The sequence below is a fragment of the Brachyhypopomus gauderio genome, unplaced genomic scaffold (assembly GCF_052324685.1).
Source record: "Brachyhypopomus gauderio isolate BG-103 unplaced genomic scaffold, BGAUD_0.2 sc97, whole genome shotgun sequence".
NCBI lineage: Eukaryota > Metazoa > Chordata > Actinopteri > Gymnotiformes > Hypopomidae > Brachyhypopomus > Brachyhypopomus gauderio.
Window position 1 is genome coordinate 937,029 of NW_027506918.1, and position 22,318 is coordinate 959,346.

Sequence of the window (22,318 nt, forward strand, 5' to 3'; positions counted from 1 at the left end):
CACTCGATCCCCAGCTGTGATTCGCTGAAGCAGCTCCTATAGGAAACGGCGTTGTGCTGAGTGTGCAGGACAAAATTTTGCTTCTAAATTCGAATTGGTTGAGATTGGAGGATGCCACGCATACATTAGGCAAAAGTTAGCCCTTCGCCAATCGGGCGGTTATTTTATTATGACTGCTGTTAACACCACATGAAATGTGCGCTACACTTACATAAAGGAGGATTTAGCGGTCCTGCTGTTGGGTTGTTGCCCTCCTACGGCCCCCTCCATGTCTCCTGGTATCTGCTCCATGTTCTGGACACTGTGATGACAGACACAGCAAATCTTCTTGCCACAGCTCACATTGATGTGCCATCCTGGATGAGCTGACCTACCTGAACAACTTCTGTGGTTTGTAGACACCACATCATGCTACCTCTATGGTGAGAGAACTGACAAAATACAAAAGTGACCAAAACATCAGCTAGAAAGGATGAGAACAGAGAAAAGGTCTGTGGTCACCACCTGAAGAACCACTCCTATATAAGGAGGGGCTTGCTAATTGTCATTTCTACCTGTTGTCTGTTCCATTTGCACAACAGCAGGTGAAATTGATTCACAATCATTGTTGCTTTCTAACTGAACAGGGGTGAGTTTCCCGTAACGTTCTTAATGCTAAGTAGGCCTACTTTGTAACCTCGTACTTAAGAACATTCTTAAATTTACACTGGTTTCCCAAATGCCTTCGTAACCCACGTCGTACTTAAACTTGTTTGTGAACCTACGAGTGGTCTGACCCTGTTGTAACTCGCTAAGTTGTTCTTAACCTGAAGTTTACGTGCAGTTCTGTCTGAAAAACAAAAGAGGCTGCTGATTATCCCTTTAAAAACGCTCCGAACTGCACATGCACGTGTGTACAAACACAAATCCATTAACAGTTAAATGTACTTTTGAAAGGGTAATTGCGTCAAGTAAATTAGATCCAATGTTTTTAGTTCAATACTGCACATAAATATACATACTAAACTGAAATTATTGTTTTCACAAAACAAACTATTGAAATTGGTTAAACTACAACATAGTATTTATTAATTTACAGTATATGCATTTTTTTTTCCAGTGGAACAGTTGTAGAATTCAAATAATATATTGTGCCCCGAGCAATGTTTACAAATTGGCCTACTAAGCTTGTTAACTCTTAACCAATCAAATTAATTCATTAATTACTTATACATATAAGTAATCAAGATGAATGCTGACAATGGTGGTTATGTGGTGAACATGGCAGCTGCATAAAGAATACTGGTTCTCAACCAAAGACATCGTTAAAGAAGATGCCGTAATCAACATAAACAGGCAGCTCGTCTTAACTCAGTTCGGCGTCTAAGTGTGGGTCAACTTGACCTTCGTGATGATGAACTGTGTGACAGATACCGCCTGCCTAGGGAGGAGATCATGGCTCTCCTTGGTCTCATACAGGAGGAGTTAACAAGAGGCACCAGAAGAAATGTTGCTTCAATCACACCATTCAGCTACTGACAGCACTTTGTTTTTATACCAGTGGTGGATGGCAGCACTCTTGGTGATGTCTACAGTCTAATCAAAGCTGCTGTGTGTAAATGTGTGTGTGCTGTGACTAAAGCTCTTCTGTGACCTGCACCAACATACATCACATTTCCAGAAACAAGGGACAAGGGATTTCCACAAACAACACCCATCCCCACACACACTCATCCCCACACACACACTCATCCCCACACACACTCATCCCCACACACACACTCATCCCCACACACACACCCATCCCCACACACACTCATCCCCACACACACTCATCCCCACACACACTCATCCCCACACACACACTCATCCCCACACACACTCATCCCCACACACACACTCATCCCCACACACACTCATCCCCACACACACTCATCCCCACACACACTCATCCCCACACACACACCCATCCCCACACACACTCATCCCCACACACACACCCATCCCCACACACACCCATCCCCACACACACCCATCCGCACACATACTCATCCACACACACACACTCATCCCCCCACACACTCATCCCCACACACACTCATCCCCACACACACACCCATCCCCACACACACTCATCCCCACACACACACTCATCCCCACACACACCCATCCCCACACACACACCCATCCCCACACACACCCATCCCCACACACACCCATCCGCACACATACTCATCCACACACACACACTCATCCCCCCACACACTCATCCCCACACACACTCCCAGCCTCTTGAGCCCTAACTATTGGTGGTGGTGATGGTGGTGTTGGTGATGCCGGTGGTTGTGATGGTGGTGATGGTGGTGGTGATGGTTGTGATGGTGATGATGGTGGTGGTGGTGGTGGTTGTGATGGTGGTGATGGTGCCAAGTGGCCTGAAGTGACTCTTTAATTTGGACAAATTCAGGAGTGTGTCAGATGGCAACTGAGGGTGCGTTTGCTGGTGGACACGTCCTGGGTGACAGTGGTTATCCACTCTGGACCTATTTACTTACTCCTGTCTTGAACCTCCAGACAGAGGCTGAAGAGAACTACAACATGGCACACCGGAGAACACGCAGTGTTGTGGAGCGAGCGTTGGGCATTTGGAAAATGAGTTTTCGGTTCCTTCAAAAGTCATCAGGGGGGCTTCTGTATTCACCAGCACAAAGCTGTGCCATAATAGTGTATGGGCTATGATTTATAACATTACAGTGCAGGCTGGCATACACGTTCCTGGTGAGGACATTGAGGAAGATGATGAGGAGTGAGGAGAAGTTCACATTCCTGCAATCTTACCAGGAATTGGGAGTGAAGGACATTATCAGGCTGGCTTGGAAACACGAATGCAAATGATTAGGGCTGTTTTACTGAAAATAAAATACGGGATACAGTTTTTACGTGTAACCCATGTTTGTGTGTGTTGTTTCTTAGGGAATTAACAGACACTAATGAATTAATTGGGTACAAGTTATGCTTTTCAATGTGTTTTATTTGACTTCACTAATTAAATGCAACAATAATTAGAGGGAGGAATAAGGAAGGAGGAATTCAATAAAATATTTGAAAATCCTTGTCCGTGCACCTTCTATACACTGTGTGAGTAGAACTGGAGTCTGGAAGAAAAATATTAATGTTAATGAAGCTGCCACAAAACTGTAAAGAATTTGAAAAATTAGATATAAAAATGAATGAGTTTGATTAGCTTTTTCTTTATACATCAGAGATCAGTAACTTCCATTTACATTCACTATGGTTACATGGCAAAGTATCTTACCTTGTTCAGTGGGTAACATGATTGGCACAGAAATTGAGGGCCTGGATAACTGAAACTCGGCCATTGAGAGTTGTTTGGACATTATCTCAAGTTTGGCCCTCTTCAGTTCCACCAGTTCCATATGGTGCCTCTCCCTCTGTTGCACCTGTTCCTGTTTTAGCTGCAGACGCTCTTGTTCTATCTGCAGCCTTTGGCTTTCAATAGAAATGATCTTCTCACTGCATCTACATTCATTATCAGGAGCAGGTGAAGATCTTTCAGTACGTGGAGCAGAGGAAGGACCAGGAGATGAGACAGCACTGTTGGAGCGAGAAGAAGGTTACACAGGAGATGTAGGTGGAGGTGAGGTAGGTTACACAGGGGATGTAGGTAGAGGTGGGGTAGGTTAAACAGGGGATGCAGGTGGAGGTGGGGTAGGTTAAACAGGGGATGCAGGTGGAGGTGGGGTAGGTTAAACAGGGGATGCAGGTGGAGGTGGGGTAGGTTACACAGGGGATGTAGGTGGAGGTGGGGTAGGTTAAACAGGGGATGCAGGTGGAGGTGGGGTAGGTTACACAGGGGATGCAGGTGGAGGTGGGGTAGGTTAAACGGGGGATGCAGGTGGAGGTGGGGTAGGTTAAACAGGGGATGCAGGTGGAGGTGGGGTAGGTTACACAGGGGATGCAGGTGGAGGTGGGGTAGGTTACACAGGGGATACAGGTGGAGGTGGGGTAGGTTAAACAGGGGATGCAGGTGGAGGTGGGGTAGGTTACACAGGGGGTGCAGGTGGAGGTGGGGTAGGTTACACAGGGGGTGCAGGTGGAGGTGTGGTAGGTTAAACAGGGGATGCAGGTGGAGGTGGGGTAGATTACACAGGGGGTGCAGGTGGAGGTGGGGTAGGTTAAACAGGGGATGCAGATGGAGGTGGGGTAGGTTAAACAGGGGATGCAGGTGGAGGTGGGGTAGGTTACACAGGGGATGTAGGTGGAGGTGGGGTAGGTTAAACAGGGGATGCAGGTGGAGGTGGGGTAGGTTACACAGGGGATGCAGGTGGAGGTGGGGTAGGTTAAACAGGGGATGCAGGTGGAGGTGGGGTAGGTTAAACAGGGGATGCAGGTGGAGGTGGGGTAGGTTACACAGGGGATGCAGGTGGAGGTGGGGTAGGTTACACAGGGGATACAGGTGGAGGTGGGGTAGGTTACACAGGGGATGTAGGTGGAGGTGGGGTAGGTTAAACAGGGGATGCAGGTGGAGGTGGGGTAGATTACACAGGGGATGTAGGTGGAGGTGGGGTAGGTTAAACAGGGGATGCAGGTGGAGGTGGGGTAGGTTAAACAGGGGATGCAGGTGGAGGTGGGGTAGTTTACACAGGGGATACAGGTGGAGGTGGGGTAGGTTACACAGGGGATGTAGGTGGAGGTGGGGTAGGTTACACAGAGGATGCAGGTGGAGGTGGGGTAGGTTGCACAGGGGATGTAGGTGGAGGTGGGGTAGGTTACACAGGGGATGTAGGTGGAGGTGGGGTAGGTTAAACAGGGGATGCAGGTGGAGGTGGGGTAGGTTACACAGGGGGTGCAGGTGGAGGTGGGGTAGGTTACACAGGGGGTGCAGGTGGAGGTGGGATAGGTTAAACAGGGGATGCAGGTGGAGGTGGGGTAGATTACACAGGGGGTGCAGGTGGAGGTGGGGTAGGTTAAACAGGGGATGCAGATGGAGGTGGGGTAGGTTAAACAGGGGATGCAGGTGGAGGTGGGGTAGGTTAAACAGGGGATGCAGGTGGAGGTGGGGTAGGTTACACAGGGGATGTAGGTGGAGGTGGGGTAGGTTAAACAGGGGATGCAGGTGGAGGTGGGGTAGGTTACACAGGGGATGCAGGTGGAGGTGGGGTAGGTTAAACAGGGGATGCAGGTGGAGGTGGGGTAGGTTAAACAGGGGATGCAGGTGGAGGTGGGGTAGGTTACACAGGGGATGTAGGTGGAGGTGGGGTAGGTTACACAGGAGATGCAGGTGGAGGTGGGGTAGGTTACACAGGGGATGCAGGTGGAGGTGGGGTAGGTCAGGGACTCATTCAACATGTATCCCCCCAGTGATGCCTTGGGTTGCAGTTGGGCCATGGACATAATTTTGATTTCATAGGTGGTGGGGGGGGGGGGGGGGGGGGGGGGGGGCACAAACAAAAATTGTTGACCAGGGGGGTGGCAAACGAAGATTGTTGATGGGGGGGTGGGGACGTACCGGAGCGGAGTGTTACCGGAGTACATGTTCTGCATGGTCCTAGCACTAGATTCGTCGCTATTTAAATATTTGGTTTTAACTGTAAAAACTGGGGGGGACCAAAACCGGCTTTTGAAAAAGTGTGTCCCTGTCCCCCAATTACGTCCGTGAGTTGGGCCCAGTGTCCCCAGGGTTGTTTCCTCTTCTGGTGTGAGGGCTGTTGCAGGATAACTGAGTGGAGACTGAAAAAACTGAAAAACTGAACTGGAAGTTGCGATGCACACAGGTTTAATTAATTCCACAGTGAGGAGTGCCTTCAACACAACAGACATTAATAAATAATGGAAAAAAAAAAAAACAAAAAAAGAAAACAAGTCAACATAAACTAATCAATTCAATACACAAGTATGAACCAGGCCCTAAAACCCACTCTGCACTCCAAGCCAGCCCACTCTTGAATGACTGTTCTGCCTTTTACACACACATTAGCCCATTGGACTCAACCACCCACCGGCACGCCCGCAGTTAAGGTTTAAAATGTACAAGTTCTAAATACATTTCTCTATTTCAACTTAACTCAAACATTTTATTATTTAGTCAATATTTTAGTATGAATATAAAACATTTATTATTAAAACATTCATGCTGGAACCTTAACCCCTTTTCAGAACCATAAAAGCAGGTCCCCTCCCCCGGCTCAAACATCGGAAATGGAACATTCCACTTGTAACAACCTCCAGACTACATTACCCATCAACCCCCTGGGCTCAGGTCCTTTGGCCTGTAGGAGGCTGCCAGCATGCTGGAACAAACAGGTAAGTTGAACTAATTTCAAAACCAACAATAAACAGTTAAACACACATGGAATATAGTAATCCTCCACTATCAGTTGGCCACCCTGAATAGTGCAAGATAATCACAGTTGTTTATTTGTTTTTCAGAGTCCTGACAAGGTGTTTGCCACTGCAGCCCTGTGGGTACCAATAAAAGAGTCATTAAAACTTTGAGGTTGTCTTGTGTTTCTGTCCATTACAATAATTCACAACATGGAACGTACGAGAGCTCCGTTATAGGGCTGTTGTAGATGATTGACCTCCACCACTCTTAGTCCTCTCTTTCCTGAGTTCTGCTCCCTTTCTTTCTGCATGACTAGTGAAGTCATGACATTTATTTTTCCATCACAGATCTCTTATATCCACTGCAGGCACTTATTTTCCAGCCAATGTCTTCCATTACTGGCTTTTTTTTCTTTATTTGTTGAGCTTCCCTGAGCTTTGGAGAATAGTATGCTCTTGTCTTGTTTGCAACTCTTGTCTGCACTATGCAAGTGTCACCTGAACTGTGAATCTCAGGAGTGGGAATGAATTTACATTAACTAAATACACTACACAGTAGAATTACAGAACATTAAAACCTTCACTTTGTAGCATGTCAGGTTATATTTGTGTACACTGTATACAATTACACATCTCAACTCCATAATGAAGATTGTTATGAAGAATAAAGTATCAATAAACATTTGATCAACTGCAGATGGAGAAGAGCAGAGGGTTCAGCAGGAGGATTTAACAGCAGAGGAGGAGATCAGGAAAACACTTACAGATCAAACACTTAATCAGGGACAATACAGCAGAGGAGGAGATCAGGAAACACTTAGATCAAACACTTATTCAAGGACAATACAGCAGAGGAGGAGATCAGGAAAACACTTACAGATCAAACACTTAATCAGGGACAATACAGCAGAGGAGGAGATCAGGAAAACACTTACAGATCAAACTTAATCAGGGACAATACAGCAGAGGAAGAGATCAGGAAAACACTTACAGATCAAACACTTAATCAGGGACAATACAGCAGAGGAGGAGATCAGGAAACACTTAGATCAAACACTTAATCAAGGACAATACAGCAGAGGAGGAGATCAGGAAAACACTTACAGATCAAACACTTAATCAGGGACAATACAGCAGAGGAAGAGATCAGGAAAACACTTACAGATCAAACACTTAATCAGGGACAATACAGCAGAGGAGGAGATCAGGAAAACACTTACAGATCAAACACCTAATCAGGGACAATACAGCAGAGGAGGAGATCAGAAAAACACTTACAGATCAAACACTTAATCAGGAACAATACAGCAGAGGAGGAGATCAGGAAAACACTTACAGATCAAACACTTAATCAGGGACAATACAGCAGAGGAGGAGATCAGGAAAACACTTACAGATCAAACACTTAATCAGGGACAATACAGCAGAGAAGGAGATCAGGAAAACACTTACAGATCAAACACTTAATCAGGGACAATACAGCAGAGGAGGTGATCAGGAATGCCACTCACGGCTGTGACCGCCGACCGCCAGAGGGCGCCATCACCGGAATATTGACCTGCACACCTGCATCACCCACTCACCACACCCTACATAAGGACTCTTTTCTCAACACACCAGTGCGAAGTATTGCCTCCCTGTGTTGCGTACAAAGCCGTGTTACCAAATACTCTGATATCCTGGTTACTGATCCTTGCTCTGCCCTTTTTGATATACTCCCGTTTGCCTAGCCCCTTTTAGTACCTCTGCCAGCTGCTCTTGGACTGTTCTGGTTTTTGACTCTCCGTTTTTGCCTTGCCCTTTTGTGCTGCTGCCTGTTAACCCTACGGGGTTGTCCCGTGTTGGAACCTCTGTTTTTGAGCCTCTGTGATAAATACCCTCATTATTACTAACCTGCTAATGGATCCTTCTCTACCCTCGGGTTCGCCTCTGTTACAAGGAGACCATGAAAACACTTACAGATCAAAAACTTAATCAGGGACAATAATCAGAATGATCATCACTCTTATACACTTGGTCTGCTGAACATTATTTATTATAGTATCATTATGGTAAGAGATTCCAGTCAGGACATCAGATCCATATTTCTCACATGTAATACATTCACATTTAGTGGACTCAATCTTTCTGATGATTCAGGTTATACAAATGTAATGATAAAGAGAAAAATATATATATACTGCTCAAAAAAATAAAGGGAACACCAAAATAACACATCCTAGATATCAATCAATAAAAATCTTTGAAATCAGTTGAAAATCTCTAATTTCTACCTGTTGTCTGTTCCATTTGCACAAGAGCAGTTGAAATTGATTCACAATCAGTGTTGCTTCCTATCTGAACACGAAGTGTGGATGACTTGGAGTTACATTGTGTTGTTTAAGGGTTCCCTTTATTTTTTTGAGCAGTGTATTATTAAAATTATATATATACAGTATATATAAAAATGTTCGTTATTACATGTATGCAGATTAATTCAAGGTAACATTAACTTTGCTGTTCCTGATATCTTTGCTGGTAAGATCCTCACAGGAAAGGAACTGTAATTCCAGAATAAAGGCAAAACAGAAAATGTGTCAGTAAAAGTGTGTGTGATAGTGTGCAGGTGTGAGCTGGTTAGAAGATCAGTGAATGTCACTTTCCCCCTGTCCCAGTCCAGATGAACTCTGACCCTCTGCACTTTCCCTGTAGGTGTGAGGATGTGACGTGTCTGTCCTGGGCAGCGTGTCCAGTATTGACCAGTGAATTTACAGTAGTTCAGACTCCACACTGACTCCCAGAACCTCCCTCCCTTTCTCCATTCAGACTCTCTAATTACACCCAGTACCCAGTCATCACTGTCTCCAACATCAACATCCCAGCAGTGTGTCCCTGAGTTAAAGCCCTCAGAGCCCAGGACAAACGCATACACATCAAATCTCTCTGGATTATCAGGAAGCAGTGATTTGTGTGGTCTGAGTTCTACAGTAGTGAGAGCATCAGACAGGTGGAGTTCTGGATGTGCAGTGTTGGGGTCCAGAGTAACAGGGTCTGAGGAGAGAGAACAGAATGAATCATCATGTTCTTCATGTGTTTATGTGATGAGGTCACATCTACAGACTGCAGGCCCTTTACTCTGAGTGAAATGCTGCAGTAGGTTGATAAGAGGAAGTGATGGTGATGGCATATCTGCTAGGCTTAATAGTGGTAGTGTAGGAGTAGTTAATGAGGATTGACAAACCAGAGCCGAGGCCAGGCAGCAGACACACAGGCTATACCGACTGTCTGCGAGCTGCAAAGAGACGTCACCTAGGTCACACCAGATCGAAACTGTGTCTGTTCCTCGAGTACGAAATTTTTTTTTTCGCAAAGTTAGTAGACAAAATTTAATCAAGGATAAATTCAACTACGTTCCCTCAGAGAGTAGTTTAATCCTGAAACTTGGACTGCTAAATATTAGATCCCTGTCATCTAAAGCAGTGTTTCTCAACCTTTTTTCAGTTGTGGCACCCTTTATATGCATGCAAAATTTTAAGGCACCCCAGTTTACAATGCCCTAAAAACACAGGGTTGCCAACTTTTGAAGATCGCTTGGAGTGAGATTTGAACCTGGAGGAGGTGGCGAGTGTAAATTGTTGACAGGGGGGGCAAACTTAAAATGGACACAAATTAAGTATTATATCGCGATCTATCGATCGCCAGTGGTTGGTGCCAGAGTGAACTAGTAACTCATTGAATCATAGATGTGGATCAGAGGTAAATAAACTGGATTTTTTTTTCGGCGTGAGATATCGGAAGTGTGGCGTGAGAGCGTGTGAAGACGGTCAAATGCGTGTGTCTCACGCTCAATGCGTGAGAGTTGGCAACCCTGAAAACATACTCTCTGCATACTCTCTAAAGCATTGCATGTTAATGAAATACCGATCATAATCTATGCATGCTTTGCTTGACGGAAACCTGGACCCGACCCGATGACTATATGGCCCTAAACGAAGCTTCTCCCTCTGGCTATAGATATGTCCATAACCCCCGTTCAAATGGTTGAGGAGGTGGTGTCGCCACAATATATGACTCCGATATAGGCATTTCTCAAAAATTCGGCTTCAAGATTAATTTTTTTGAACATCTCATCCTCACTGCATCAAATTTAACAACCATCAAAGCGTCACAATCGTTTATGTTAATTACTATTTACCCCCCCCCCCCCCCCCCCCCCCCCCCGGTTCATGCTCTGAGTTATTGCTCAGGAGTTTTCAGACTTCCTGTCTCATGTAGTGCTATCAGCCGATAAGGTGATTATAGTTGGTGATTTTAACATCCATTTTGAAAATCTATGTGACTCTTTTGGTATACATTTTCAGGCAATACATTTTTGATTCAATGGGTATCACTCAGAATGTGGTGGGTCCTATGCATAATTGTAGTCATACTTTAGACTTGGTCTTATGATTTGGTATTAACATATCCACTTTAGTAATTCTTCCTAGAAGGACTAGAGCGTTTTACCGAGCACGGTGAGACTTCTCGTCGTACATCTTTAGACAAGGTTGCACCATTACGATATAAGAGAGCCACTGAGAGAAAAATAGCGCCATGGTACAAGCACACACGTAGTCTCAAATGAGCCGAGCGGATCCTGGAGCGTAAATGGCGAAATGCAAAGTTAGAAGTGTTTAGACTATCATGGAAAAGCAGCCTTATTGAATATAAACATGCCCTCCATACGGCAAAATCCTCATACTTTAATAGAAAAAATAGGCTTTAATAGAAAATAGAAAAACATAAAAACAATTCAGGACTCCTATTTAATACTATTTCCATCCTTACGAGGAGCCATGAACAAATCAATTCACTAATACCACTAGAGTGTAGCAGTAACAATTTTATGAAATTCTTTAATGATAAGATTGATAACATTAGGGAAAACATTAGTAGTGCTATCTCAGAGCCTGTCAACATACCAATGGACCTTGACAGCTGTCTGGTCAGCTCCGATGCCCTGTTAGAATCCTTCTCCCCAATTGGTTGTGAGGAGCTTATTTCACTGGTGGAATCTGCTATGCCCTCCACATGCATACTAGATGCCGTACCAACCCATCTACTTAAAGAATGACTGTGTAGCAATGTGGAACCTTTGCTTACTATAATTAACTATTCTCTAAGCCTGGGCTACATTCCCAGTTCATTTAAACTTGCAGTCATCAAGCCGCTAATTTAAAACCTGGTCTTAACCCCCAGGAACTGTCCAACTATAGGCCAATCTCTAATCTGTCATTCATATCCAAAATTTTAAAGAAATTAGTTTCTTCACAACTCTCTTCCTTCTTACAGACAGTCTGGATTTAGACACCATCACAGCACTGAAATGGCTAAAGTACTGAATGATATCTTAATATCCTCTGATAAAGGACACATCTCTTTTCTCATACTGCTAGACTTCAGTGTTGCTTTTGACACCATTGATCATAATATTCTACCTAATATGTTGGAGACACTCATTGGCAAAGTAAATAACGAATGCTCAGAGCATTCTAAGGTAAACTATGGTGTCCCACAAGGATCTGTACTGGGCCCCATATTATTCTCATTATATATGCTACCACTGGGCACTATCATTCGTAGGCATGGTAGTAGCTTCCATTGCTACGCAGATGATACTCAGTTGTATATACAGTATCTTCTCATCCGGATTATATCACTACAACTCTCAAGATTGAGAACTGCGTCCAGGACATTAAAAACTGGACAGTGTCTAATTTTCTTCAACTAAATTCTGACAAGACTGAGGTGCTGATTCTTGGGCCTAAAGCTGCTAGAAGCAATTGGGCTGATATTCCCCTTACCCTAGATGGTTTTTCAGTAACACCTAAATCTACCACAAAAAGTTTAGGTGTCACTATTGATTCGGATCTTTCATTTGACACATATACTGTATATGCAATGTCACTAAGGCTGCCTTTTTACATTTACATAATATCACCAAGCTGAGACACTTTCTTTCATTAGTCGATGCAGAGAAGCTAGTCCATGCTTTTGTCTCGTCGAGATTGGACTGCTGTCTTCTAATAGTCTTCTAATTGGATGCTCTAAACAGTCCATAAAGAAGTTACAACTTGTTAAAATGCTGCAGCTAGACTCCTAACTAAGGCTAGAAAATTCAGTCATATTAATCCCACTATCGCAGCATTACACTGGCTTAAATATCACATTGAATTTAATTATTCTGTTAACCTATAAAGTGTTAAATGGTCTTGCCCCACAATATCTGAGTGAAGTCATTGCTTACTACAACCCATCTCGCCCTTTGCATTCCCAAAATGCTGGATTTCTCTTAGTTCCAAAAATTTGTAAGACTACAGCCGGAGGCAGAGCTTTCTCCTTTAAAGCCCCTCACTTATGGAATAGCCTTCCAGCTCCAATCCGAGATTCTGACACAGCTCCAATATTTTAATCTAGACTTAAGACTCACCTATTTAATCAAGCCTTCAGTTAATATTCCCCTTTAAGGTGTGGGGCTCGGGGGCCCCCAGGCGTTGAGATTTCTGGTAATCTGAGATGTTGATGCTGTCATCCAGCTGTGTCATGGCATCACTCTAGTTGTGACAATGACTTGACTGGAAAGCAATGTCTCAGTGAGCCCTCATGCCTGTGGTCACCTCTGAACCCCTCCCTTTAGTTATGCTGCTATAGATTAGCCTGCCGGAGCCACATGCTGATCACTGGCACGTGAGCTATGTACGTTTAAATCACTGGTGGTTTAAATTGATGTCCACTCAGTCTTTTTGCATGTTTCTACCCAAGATAATTGGACACAAGCACCTACAAGCACCTGGGAGATGGTCTGGCTTGCCGGTGGATGTACGGATGCCGGGGTTGGATGTGCCATTGCCACAAGAGGACGTGCTGATGCTAGCTCCTACCTGAGGCTCACCATCTGCACCGAAGGGACTGTGACTACTTGGCCAGGGAACAAGAACCTTAACTATTACTGTAGAACTGTAGAACCATCCTGCGCACCACGGACTTGTGCTAACGGGCCGCCCAATGGAGGATGGGTTCCCTTTTGAGTCTTAGTCCTCCTGAGGTTTCTTCCTAATCCCCACCATCATAGGGAGTTTTTCCTTGCCGCTGTCGCCATTGGGTTGTTCATTAGGGATCTGGACCCATAAGATTGTAAAGCTGCTTTGTGACATGTGTTGTGAAAAGCGCTATATAAATAAATTTAACTTTGACTTTAGAAGGGGAGAGTGGGTGGTGTGTAGAGGGGAGTGTGGGTGGTGTAGAGGGGGAGAGTGCGTGGTGTAGAGGTGGAGAGTGGGTGGTGTGTTGAGGTGGAGAGTGGGTGGTGTGTAGAGGTGGAGAGTGGGTGGTGTGTAGAGGTGGAGAGTGGGTGGTGTAGAGGTGGAGAGTAGGTGGTGTAGAGGGGGAGAGTAGGTGGTGTAGAGGGGGAGAGTGGGTGGTGTGGTGTAGAGGTGGAGAGTGGGTGGTGTGGTGTAGAGGTGGAGAGTGGGTGGTGTGTAGAGGTGGAGAGTGGGTGGTGTGGTGTAGAGGTGGCGAGTGGGTGGTGTGTAGAGGTGGAGAGTGGGTGGTGTGTAGAGGTGGAGAGTGGGTGGTGTAGATCTCCTCATGGACTGACTGTCTCTCCTCAGACCAGCAGTCAACTGGTCGTCCCCCTCACTGTTTATACTAATACAGCCTTTAATACTGGAATAGTTCATTTACCAAACACACAATGTTAATGTTTCTCTCTCTATAGAGTTCTAATTATGAGGAGAACAGAATTACTCTAATTAATCAAAGAACACCAAAACTCACAGTACTGGAGAATCTTCTGCATTCTCTCCCAGACTCTGAACTTCAGGTTGGAAAGATGTTTTGCTACATTGATCAGAGCTCCTGACACCTTCTTGGGTTGTTTTGGGGTGTGATGAACTCTGGAAATGTATAAAGCTATTATATTATTTAAATATATAATATTATATATCGTATTCAAAGTATTTATCATTACAAATAACGTGAAATATCTTTCATTAAATTACACAATAATGAATGTCTTTCAAATATATCAATATCAATATAGTTTTTATTCCTTGTCACGGTGGGTCAGCCTAGACGCCACCAGAGGGCGCACACCTTCACACACACATGAGCACGCACGCCCACCTCGTCATAGAGCACACCCTCTCATTCCCAGACACTCCCATCATCACAATCACCCGAGTACAGACACCTACCAATAATCAGATTGGGGTTGCATAAATCCCCACGCTGTCCAGTGCTGTGCATTCAGCCTGCACCTTCGCCTCACAACGTGGAATAGCCTGCTCTGCACTACGGACCTCCGCGTGTCTGTGGACTTTCTGCCTGTCCTCATTCATTGAGTAGCTTGTTGTGTTTGTCCTGCCAAGTGGCCTGAGTATTTGCTTTTGTCTTAACATGGATATTAAAATCTTTCGCTCACAGCCTCAGCCTCCTGCTGCTTCTGTCCCTGCATCACATTCCTAAATACCTAAATAATCTTCATATATCATGTTTCATATACTGAAGATCTGAATGTATCTGAATAATTTCACAAACACAATATGGAGATCAAACAGAAATAATAATCACTTACTGTTTCAATGTGGACGACACGTTCTGAGAAGGAAACAGAGGGACAAACACAGAAAATCAAATCAAACTTTAGTCATTTTGTTTATATGAGTCAAACATGCATCTTCCTTATATGATAATAACATCAATGTTTCTAAAGACCCTTACACACACACACACACACACACACACACACACACACACACACACACACACACACACACACACACACACACTAAAACAAATGTCAAAACATTTTACTTATGCATTTGTGTGTGTGTGTGTGTGTGTGTGTGTGTGAGAGAGAGAGTCAGAGAGAAAGGGAGAGAGAGAGAGGGAGAAATAGACAGACTGAGTGATTCTTACTAGAAAGAACGGGATGTTCTCAGCTTCCATCTCCTTCTCTGTGTTTCTGATTTGATCTGAAAGAGATGCTATTTCTCCACTCATCTCCTCAATCTTCCTCCTCATCATGAGACTCTTCTGCTCCTCTTCCTCCTTCAGTGCAGCTATTCTTGCTGCTTCTTCATCTCTTAGAAACTGGTGGATCTTCTCAAACTCCTCCTTTATCTGCCTCTCTGTGTGCTGGGCCTGATACTGGAATGGGAGATGATGAGGAAATATAAACCGTCCAAATGTGTGTGTTTCATTATGGTGTACGTGGACAGTGATCACAGCACCATTCAGAACTCAGAGTGACCTTTCACCTTAACGTGTGCTGCTGTTTTCTCACAGGCTTGTTTATCTTCCTCTAAAACCTTCAGATGCTGCTGTAGAGACTCCAGTGAGGTCTTGAGTTTGTCCTGTAAAATACGGGTTTAGTAGAGGACAGTGTGAGGCTTACAGGACTCATCACTGTATCTGTATAGATGTGCTGGAGATTACAGAGATTATAACAACTGAACACAATGGTGTGATTACTATGATTGCTTTTCATCCTTTTACTATCAAGTGGAGATGTATGATATATTGTAGCAGGTTGTATATCAATATTTTATTTATATTAAGTTTCACTGTGAATGAAGGTCTGATTTAGTTGTCTGAAATCTCGTCATCTGACAAATTTAGTCTAGATTGTCACGTTTCAACATCATTGTAAACACTTTCAAAAACATTACAACATTAACGTTAAAACATTAGTGTACATATCATACCTTAAATTCACACACAGCTTCATCTACTGGACAGCATTCATGGTTTTTGTGTTTCTTTGAAATCTGACACACCACACACACAGGCTGCTGGTCCTCCAGACAGAAGACTTTGAGTTTCTCATTGTGCAGACTGCAGAGAACCTCAGACCCTGCTGAAGATCTCTGACTCCTGCTGACTAGAAAAGCCTCACACAAGTTCTTTAGTGCAAGATTAAGAGGAGGGTTAAAATCGATGGATCTTGTTCTACAAACTGGACATTCTTGAGATCCCTTGGTTTCCCAGAACTGCTGCAGACAGGTTTTACACACACTGTGGCTACATGACAGTATAACAGGATCCCTGAAGATGTCACAGCACACAGGACATGAAAACTCTTCTTCTGACAGAGGGTTTGTAGCAGCCATTTCCTCCAACAGCTGCTGTGCTGTTTCTCTGTAATGTCTCCTTCTGTACAAACTTCACTTTCACTTTTAGATCTTCTGTAATAAACACAGTAGCACAGGAGAGAATCAGTCACTGTAGTCCTTTATCCAGCTGAGGGAGTTTAGACTCCTTTCAGAAATAAGGCAGAAAGAAGTAAATACCAGATTTAAGAGGTTCTCATAATATTTATAACTCACCTGAATGCTGAATTAATAAAGACTCGTGTGTCACTCCCAGACTTACTTCCTCAAACAGGCAGGTGTGTACAGGGAGGAGGAGCTTTTGTAAAGAAATAAAGGAGTTGAAAAAGTGTGATTGCTCCACCAGATGGCGCCAGTTTACTATCAAGTACCTGAATCAGGGAAACATGCACTAATTCAACTTCTGGTTTTAATATTTATTCATTAAATAGGAGTGCAGCAAAACATTTGAAGTACATATTTACATAATTATGAGATCATAACATGATCATAATTACATTATTAATTTTTTTTGAACACATAAAAAAAATTATAGGTTAAGCAATGATAAGTTCTTTTTAAAAAGTAGTTCATTGTCACGGTAGGTCAGCCTGGACGCCACCAGAGGGCGCATACACACACTCCCCTCTCCCCTCACACACACACCCACAACCAGACGGAGCGCACCCTCTCAGTCTCAGTCACTCCTACCTTCCCAATCACCGGAGTACTGACACCTGTCACATAATCAGGTGGAGGTGTATTTATTCCCACAGGTCGCACAGTCCAGTGCTGCGCATTCAGCCTGCTACCTTTAGTGATGGCAAAACGAGGCTTCATGAACCAATGGGGCTTTCCTGCTAAAAGGTTCACCAAAAGGTTCATTACCCGAAGCCTCGTTAACTCGTTCTCACTAGTGACACCTGCTGTGCAAAATGAGGTATGACAGACTCAATTAATTCTGACTCAGAGAAAACTGGAATGTCTGTGTATAAAATAAAATATTTTTGCCACGTCCCAATGAATATAAATGTGTGTTTTTACATGGAAAGAATCCTTGGGAGGACCAAGACTCAAAAGGGAACCCATCCTCCATTGGGCGGCCCGTTAACACACAAATTACACAAGAACAAATTATACAGACGAATGCACAAGTTACAAACAAATCACACAATGAATATTCAGCACGAGGCTGAAGTTGGTTCTTTATTTGCCAGGGTCTTATTCGCACTTTCCGTTCCACCTTAAAAAATAATGCGGTAGTTTCATTATGTCGCTGCGATAGAATGTATTGTACGTTTCTATGGCTGTATCTCCTGATGCTTACATCGTCTCAGAGATCTGACAAGCAGGTTTGGTTGACCACATAAGTGACTGCATAAATCCAGAAGAAGAAGATTTTTTACTGTATATATATATATATATATTTTTTTCTATTAGGTTTTGCAACTGGAAAAACACAACGTTACACAACATTACATAACGGCATAACCTCAACAGAAAATAAAAGTCATAAACAAACATGTATGCAATTTAAACATCTACATACATATGACTGTGTAATCCAGAACTATAATTCCCATCCCCTGCCATCCCTCACCCCGCCCCACATCACCACCCTCCGCCCTGGTTGCACCTTTCGCATGCATCACTCCTGTCTGGGAAGATGTGCGCTAATCTGGCGTTGGTAAGATGTGATTTGTGTACTATTTGGCACTGTAGGAGCCCGTGTCTGGCACAAATTGAAGAAGAATGAACCCTTTTCAATATTTGGCACCATAGGTTATCTGAAATAGCAATTCCCAGGTCTCTCTCCCAGGATTGTTTACGGGGGTCTTCAGGAACAGAATGTATTTTACTTATTAATATATAAAGACATGATATCTGTGTCCATTTTACGTCCCCCCCCCCCCCCCCCCCCGCTCAACAACTTTCGTTCTCCACCCCCCCCTGCTCAACAAAATACACTCGCCACCGGCTCCAGGTTAAAATCTCACTCCAAGCGAACGTCAAAAGTTGGCAACCCTGTCCCTCTCTCTGTTTTGACCTGCACCGAGGTTAGACCTATTAAAGAGAGGCTCCGTAATTCTCTCTCTCTCTCTGGTTTTTTTTGAGAACACGCGAACTTTGGTACGACTAACAGCAAACAGCTGAGAGTCGTATTAGGTTAGATGTAAGTAGTTCTTCCTCAGAGTATCCATATGATACTACTGACTGTTCACCTTCTGAAGCTCAATGTGAAGCCTCTGTGGAGAATCACCCTCCTAGAGTAGATACCCCGTCTATATCCTCTTGCTACAAGTCAGCAGAGCCCTCTTACTCGTCCCTAGCTTCTGCCCCCTTACTCTTGAGTAACAAAAAGAGTAATACTAATCCTGCTATGTATTTTGGCCCTCCTTTTTCTCTGCATAATGTCCAGGGGCCTCATGTACGAATGGTGCGTACGCACAAAAACATTGCATACGCTATGTTTCACGCAAACGGTCAGATGTACGAAATGTGATTTGAACGTGAGAAAGTGCGTAAACCTATGACACCTTCACCTCTGGCGTATGCATGTTTCTAATGTGTTTTCGTCTATTAGCGACACTTAGAGGTGATGCATTGAAATTACAACTATTAAGATATCCTTCATGCACACATTGTAGTAAGCCCTTATTGGGTAAAATAAAGTAAATTAATCAAAATTAAACAGTAAATTAATCAGACAATTTCACTGCCTTATTGAAATGATCATTCAACGTGTTTCCTCTTAGCCTAGATTATATAAACATGCATTAAATGTTGCGCTGGAGTTCTTGGGTATAGCAGTGTTGGCATTACTGGAAGATATCGCTAATGGCCGAATTCGCCGAGAGCGCGTTTTCCGTGACCATTATGATTCTTTAGCCCATGATGATGACTGGCTTATAAGCCGTTTCAGATTTCCAAGAACTGTCCTCTTGTGTTGAGTTGGGTCCAGTTTTGGAGAGAGAAACGTGAGGAGTTGCGCATTGCCAGCAACAACGCTCGGCTTCCTGGTGCCTGGCTTGTTTCAAAGAGAACTGACAGACCGGTCGGGGATGTCCCAGTCATCTTTAAGCCAGGCCATGCCAGCTGTTTTGGATGGGATCATCTGCATGTCAGCTAGTTATATAAAGTTCCCATTAAGAAGCGGTTGACCAGGCAGACATTAAAGCAATTTGCAGCGATAATGCAACCCTAATATAATCGGAGCGATCGACTGCACACACATTTCTATGAAGGCACCATTTGAGGAGGAATTTGCTTATGTGAATAAAAAGCACTTTAATTCCATAAACGTGCAAATAATCTGTGATGTAAAAATTTACTAATGTAGTGACACGTTGGCCTGGATCAACCCAATGATTAGTACATCCTTACAAACTGCACGGTTGGGATAAGATTACAAGCTAGCAGAGTGTGTGACGGGTGGCTACTTGGTAAGCAACAAAATGTAAGCATATAATAAAAGCATTTGACATTTCCAGCTTAGAATAATTCACTTTAAACATGGGTAATTGTTAAATTACTTAGGAAACAGCAGCTACGTGCTCAAGACATGGCTGATGACCCTTTGTAATCCACAGACTGACCGGGAGCGGAGATACAATTCTCTCCATTCTCCACCCGGTCAGTCGTGGAGAGGGCGATTGGGCAGCTGGCATGTGGGGTCCTGCACAATGTTGCGCACAGGTATGCCGTGCCATTGTTAGAGGTGGTGGAGCAACCAGTGGACCCAGAGCCAGGACAAATTAATGTGCAGCGCAAATTTTAACCAACTCTTTTATTGAGTCGCTGATGCTAGTGAGCGCATCACTGATATTTTTAGGTGCATTATATTATTCTGCCAGTGTGCATTATTCTGACCCCACAACATTTAAAGCTTTGCCGTAATGCCACAACGTGCCAAACAAACATTTTTTCCGCACCTCTACCTCATTCAGGAGCGTCTCTACTTTCACATTCGGTGAAGTTCCTCTTTTTTCCCCGTTTAGACATGGTTTGTGATAGATCAGAGAGCAAACTTCTCCGGTGCAGGGCAAATTTAAATAAATTTGCATATTTATAGGGGGGCGTGTCACCGTGTGCGCTCAATTCCACGTTGATTGGGATGTACAAAAGAAATGTGCGTGGATTCCGGCGTATGCACAGTTTGATACATACGGATTTTTTTATGCGTACGCCATTTTCTGGATTTGTACGTACGCCAATTTTTAGTAAGAAATCCACGCAAGTCTTTGTACATGAGGCCCCAGACCAGGAACATCCCGTCAGGTACAGCAGCTAGGAAGCCTTACTTAAATGCTGAGCATCATTCCACTGACCCACGCACAGGCTGGCACAGTGACGTACATGCTCCAGCTATTTCCTCAAGGGGAAATGCAGAAATTTCCCAACTTGAGATGCACAAAGGCTCACTGTTGCCCCCTATAGACACAGAGCAGGACGGCAGAAGGCATGCTGATGTACACCACTGGCAGAATGTACAGACAAGGGACGTCTCACCAGGTAGAGCAGATAACAGGCCTTACTTAAACGCTGAGCATCATTCCACTGACCCACGCACAGGCTAGGAGAGTGACGTACATGTTCCAGCTCTTCCCTCAAGGAGAAATCCAGATATTTTTCAACTTGAGATGCATAAAGGCTCATTACTGCCACCTAGGCACTGAGAGACAGGAGGCAGTAGGCACCCTATTGACCATGAGTTACACCACTTGGATAGTGAAGGTCCACCTTCCTATTCTAACAGACATGTCCTTGAACATTTCCCTCATTTAAAGCTGCTAGATTTACTAGACAAGGACATGGAGCCATTCGACCCCACAAAATCAAACTACCTTGTTGAAGAGCCTCTCGGACTTGCCTTATGCAACAGAACGAGAGAAAGTGAAGCTAATTTGGAAAACCACCTCTAGATCAGTTCACACGTTCATAGTCACAGCCGTTTGCCATTAGGGACAGTTACACTCAGCTTTGCAAAGCCCTCGCTGAGGAGTATTCCTTTTTCTTTGACGAAGCGTCAGCATTCATGTCGGCCAAGCCCGAACCTTCAAATCCCTATTTTTGCACAATCTCCACCCTTGTGTGAGAACCCATGTCACACTTTTAGCACGCCAGGGTGACCTGTCGATGCGTGAGATCAGAAAGACCACACAGACAGTTTGGGAGACTGTTGTGCAGCCCAGTATGCCTGGAGGAGACTCCAAAGAGCTCCAAGATCCTCCCTATGCTTTCCCTGTAAATCCAGACACTGTTCTGTCTGCAGGCCCCTCTCACTACTCTCATCACAGGGACAGAGCCAAGAGGTGGAAAGAGAGACAGAACCAGTGGAAGGGGGGACAGCTATAGATAAGGATCAGTTAGTGGACCTCCAGCCTGAGCCAGGGGGGAGGCAGAACTGATGTTATTATGAAGTTACATGTAAACCTTCAGGCTGTAAGCATGTAGCTATTTTTCTAGATCTCTGATCTTTTAAAGGGAGATGTTCCTGGCATCATCTCCGCCCACATCTCTGCATTTTCAATGCAGTAGGTTCTCTACTAAGGGGGGTGTACCCGGCGTTACCTCCTACCTCCTGTTAACTTTTGAGACACTGTATGGCAGTCCAGCTTTGTCCAACAACTAGTGAAACTGTTTGCCATCCACATTTTCTCAGATTTCGGGCAGACTTGGCCAAATAAGTCTGGCATAAATTGCATAACTATTCCTCAGGACCACTAGAGATGTTGGTTATTTTTGCATGATGACAGCTCCTGATGCTTAAGTGTACACTTAGCAATAGTGGCATTAGAAATGTATTTTGGTTGTTTAAATAATTGTCTATCACAGGATAGGATGAGGCATTACACCTCAGTTAAACCCCCATTTACATTTTACTA

At 44.1% G+C, this 22,318-nt stretch overlaps 1 protein-coding gene and 1 long non-coding RNA gene across 3 annotated transcripts; one reads left to right on the plus strand and one right to left on the minus strand.

Moving 5' to 3' along the window:
• The first annotated feature begins 3,536 nt into the window (after window positions 1-3,536).
• LOC143496632 (uncharacterized) lies at window positions 3,537-6,490 on the plus strand. The gene is made up of 3 exons (XR_013125671.1): window positions 3,537-3,642; window positions 6,157-6,303; window positions 6,430-6,490. It is a non-coding gene; the product is annotated as an uncharacterized LOC143496632 (long non-coding RNA).
• A 1,847-nt stretch (window positions 6,491-8,337) lies between these two features.
• On the minus strand, window positions 8,338-16,718 carry LOC143496631 (E3 ubiquitin-protein ligase TRIM39-like). 2 transcript variants are annotated; one of them, XM_076992811.1, is made up of 7 exons: window positions 16,671-16,718; window positions 16,050-16,529; window positions 15,603-15,698; window positions 15,262-15,492; window positions 14,918-14,940; window positions 14,119-14,237; window positions 8,338-9,354 (listed from the first exon to the last, which is right to left on the minus strand). In XM_076992811.1, the coding sequence occupies exons 2-7, from the start codon at window positions 16,452-16,454 to the stop codon at window positions 8,801-8,803; spliced, it is 1,428 nt and encodes a 475-aa protein (XP_076848926.1). In that variant the 5' UTR covers window positions 16,455-16,529; window positions 16,671-16,718; the 3' UTR covers window positions 8,338-8,800. The 2 variants fall into 2 exon arrangements, with proteins under 2 accessions (XP_076848926.1, XP_076848927.1); XM_076992812.1 differs by having other exon boundaries at window positions 16,050-16,526; window positions 16,671-16,706.
• Between the last annotated feature and the right edge of the window lie 5,600 nt (window positions 16,719-22,318).